Source organism: Frankliniella occidentalis, unplaced genomic scaffold (assembly GCF_000697945.3).
Source record: "Frankliniella occidentalis isolate FOCC.00 unplaced genomic scaffold, Focc_3.1 Scaffold10, whole genome shotgun sequence".
Taxonomy (NCBI): Eukaryota; Metazoa; Arthropoda; class Insecta; order Thysanoptera; family Thripidae; genus Frankliniella; species Frankliniella occidentalis.
In genome coordinates, this window is record NW_026267140.1 from 1659144 (window position 1) to 1662189 (window position 3046).

At 55.4% G+C, this 3046-nt stretch overlaps 1 protein-coding gene across 1 annotated transcript in view; it reads left to right on the plus strand.

Annotated features, from left to right (window-relative positions):
- Positions 1 to 3046, plus strand: part of LOC113214894 (uncharacterized) — an 86913-nt gene that overhangs the window by 8105 nt on the left and 75762 nt on the right. Inside the window, exons 2-5 of the mRNA XM_052277395.1 lie at positions 660 to 669; positions 1117 to 1377; positions 1706 to 2319; positions 2420 to 2647. Coding sequence (XP_052133355.1) covers positions 660 to 669; positions 1117 to 1377; positions 1706 to 2319; positions 2420 to 2647 — 1113 coding nt within the window. The remainder of the gene's footprint in view (positions 1 to 659; positions 670 to 1116; positions 1378 to 1705; positions 2320 to 2419; positions 2648 to 3046) is intronic.

Here is a 3046-nt window from a genome sequence, read left to right on the forward strand (position 1 = left end):
CTCTCTCTCTCTCTCTCTCTCTCTCTCTCTCTCTCTCTCTCTCTCGCAGAAGTGATAGGCTCTTATTTCCTCCAAAAATGTCCGCGCCTCTGCAAATATTTGCCATAAATTTCGTCTGGTCAGCTCGCAGTATTGTGTTTTCTTTCTGCCGGGGAGAATACACACTCACGTTTACACAATCAATTAATCTACAGTACCGGACGCGACCGGAGCGCAATCTGTTGGTTGAGCGGTAAACCTTTATTCGGCGCGCAACAGATGTGGCGCGGAGGGGAAGGCGACCCCGCAAGAGTAGCTTTCAGAAGTCTTTGCTGCGCTGCCGCAATTTTTCTCCGCTTTGGCATTATTGCTATCCCCCCTTCGCCCCACGCCCCCTGACCTGCCCGCCTGAAGGCTTTCTGTCGTATACGTTGTAGTAATATCCCTTTCGGAAAGAGACGCGCGCACACTCTCGCCCTCCTGTGTGTGTGAGTGTGTAAGAAAGAGAAGAGGGAGTAAAGTTGTAACCAGCGCTCCCGCGTAGAAGTACCGTGTGTTATGTTTACCACCCGAGACGAGAGAACAAGGCTGTAAATGTATGAGACATGAGGCTTAAATTTCACGCACTCTGAAAGACAACTTCGTGAATTTGTAATATTTTTCATAATTGTGATTTACAGGTATACAAAAGTACATATACGAACGCAGTCGTAAATCAAACAGGCACACATAAATTACAATGAGGGTCGTAAAGAAACAATTGCTCGTCAATAAAATACCAATTAGCTCATTAAAAATGAAAATAATATTCTAAATTATCACAGTTTGTACTCGTGCCTGAAGCTTTTGGAGTGTGAACTCCCGATATTATTATTAGTTTATCAATTTACATGTATCTTAGAAATGTTACAACCAGGGGTCTCCAGGCTCAAAATCTGTGATGATTTTTTTGGCTCGTAAGTGTATTCCAAGTCGAAACAGAGTGCTTGTAATTTTACAATTTCAAAGTGTTACTCTACAACACACATCATAGGAAATCTTCCTGTAACCCTTACAAGTTTTTCTCCCAGTGTCTTATTCTATAACTGAAACGAACTTGCTAAGAAGCAACCGAACCTGTATCCTCTCTGCCCGCAGGCCTCTGCTCCGTGGCCTCGTACCAACTGCGAGTGTCCAGCCCCCCTGGCGGCGGCCTCGGTCTCGGCTTGGGGCCGGGCCTCGGCATCGGCTCGGGGCCCGGCCGGCCGCAGACCTACCTGGCGCTGTCCGGGGACCTGCTCGTGGAGATCAGGCAGCTGCCGGTGTGGGCGCGCGGCCGCCGCTTGCAGCTGCTGCTGCTCGAGCACGTGTCCAACGGCCCGCCGCTCGCCACCGCGGCCTCGGCCGCCAACCCTCCAGGTGAGCGCGGAGATTTGAAGGGAAAACTGAAGCTTACAGTTATCAAGGAACAACTAGCATTTTAACAATTCTTACATAATTATTACGCTTTGCTGTAAATTTGGTAAATTTGCCATTTCTAATTTGCTCTGACACAGCCATTTTTCTATGCGAAATGTTGACTTCTCAATACTTGGGCTCTTGCCACCGATTTGCTGCCCTGTGAGCTACCTCGGGCGCCTGCGGGTAGGCAGTCCCGCATGGCGCGTCTGCCCGGCGGGTCTGCCTATGCCGCCGTCCACAGGCGGCTGCCGCACGCACTGAGTGCCGTCCTCGCTTGCTCTTGCAGAGTACACGGTGCAGGGCTCCGTGCCAGTGAGCGTGCCCACCAACGCGCCCAGCACGGCGGCTAACACGGGCGGCCGGCTGCAGTGGGTGCGGGGCTACAGCCGCAGCGGCGGCGGCAGCGTGTCGCCGGCCTCGGGCCGGGCGCTGGGCAAGATGACAAGCACCTGGCGGCCCGAAGCGGAGCGCGGCAACGCGACCGGCAGTGCGCCGCCGGCCGCGCCCAGCAGGCCGCCGCCGCTGCCCACCACGCTCAAGCCCATCGTGGCCCGCTTCCCATGCGGCTTCGTCTCGCGCGGCGGCCGCTACGCCCTCAGGCTGGCGGGGCTCGACAGGACCAAGAAGACGGCCAGCAGGAAGGGGGACCGCGACGAGTCGAGCGGGGAGAACGAGAGCGACGAGAGGACGGCGTCGTCCAACAGGGTCGTCGGCGGCGGCTCGGAGATGAAGCAGGAGGCGGCGGACGCACCGACGGCGGCCCTGGCCACCACGGCGAGCACCACGATATCCACCACGGCTGCCACGACAACGCCCTCCGCGACGACCAGCAGCACGCCGAGAAATACCACCGCCAGAGTCAGGATGGCCTTCGACCCCGCGCTGCCCGCCACCAACGAGGTGAGTGACGGACCGGGACCGCAAATCGCAAGCCTCGCTAAGTTCTCTCTTCAATGCTCTGCTTCTATTTGCTATTAAATGTGTTCGCCGCTTGTTCCAGACTGGAGGGCTGTTTCTCCTGGACGTGCTCTGGCCGCGTGCGCGACTGTCCCTCGGCCCCAAGGAGATCGTCACCTACCCTGAGGAATCGGTTCGAGCGACCGTCGAGTTCCTCGGGGTGCGCTGTCCGAGTGCCAAGGGGTCACCCGTGTCCGAGTCCTGGCTTGACCTCGTGTACTGCGGGCCCGTGGCCACTGACTGCACCTACGGGAACTATACGACTCGACAGGTGATTGACGAAAATTCGAAATTTATGGGAGAGTTTAACAAGCCTCGCCGTCTCCGAACTCTATTTGGGCTATGCAGCAACAATTTTGACCACATCCAGAGAGTTTTGAATTTTGGTGTCCCGCTGGTTCTTAATATTCACCTACATCTTAACCACGTGGAAACCTAACGTAAACGTCTTGAGCGTGACGCCTGTTAGGGGGTGAGATCTGGTTATTTTTGTCTGTGTAGGAAAAGGTACCCAACCCATATTCGCCCGAAATCATGCGTGCTTTTGGAACGACCACCTCTTTGAGATGACAGAGACGACAGATTTGCACAACGAAAGCGAGCGAGCGTGAAATCGCGGGAGTCTTTATATTTCACGGCGCGGTGACGGGACCCGGGGAGAGGGGTATGG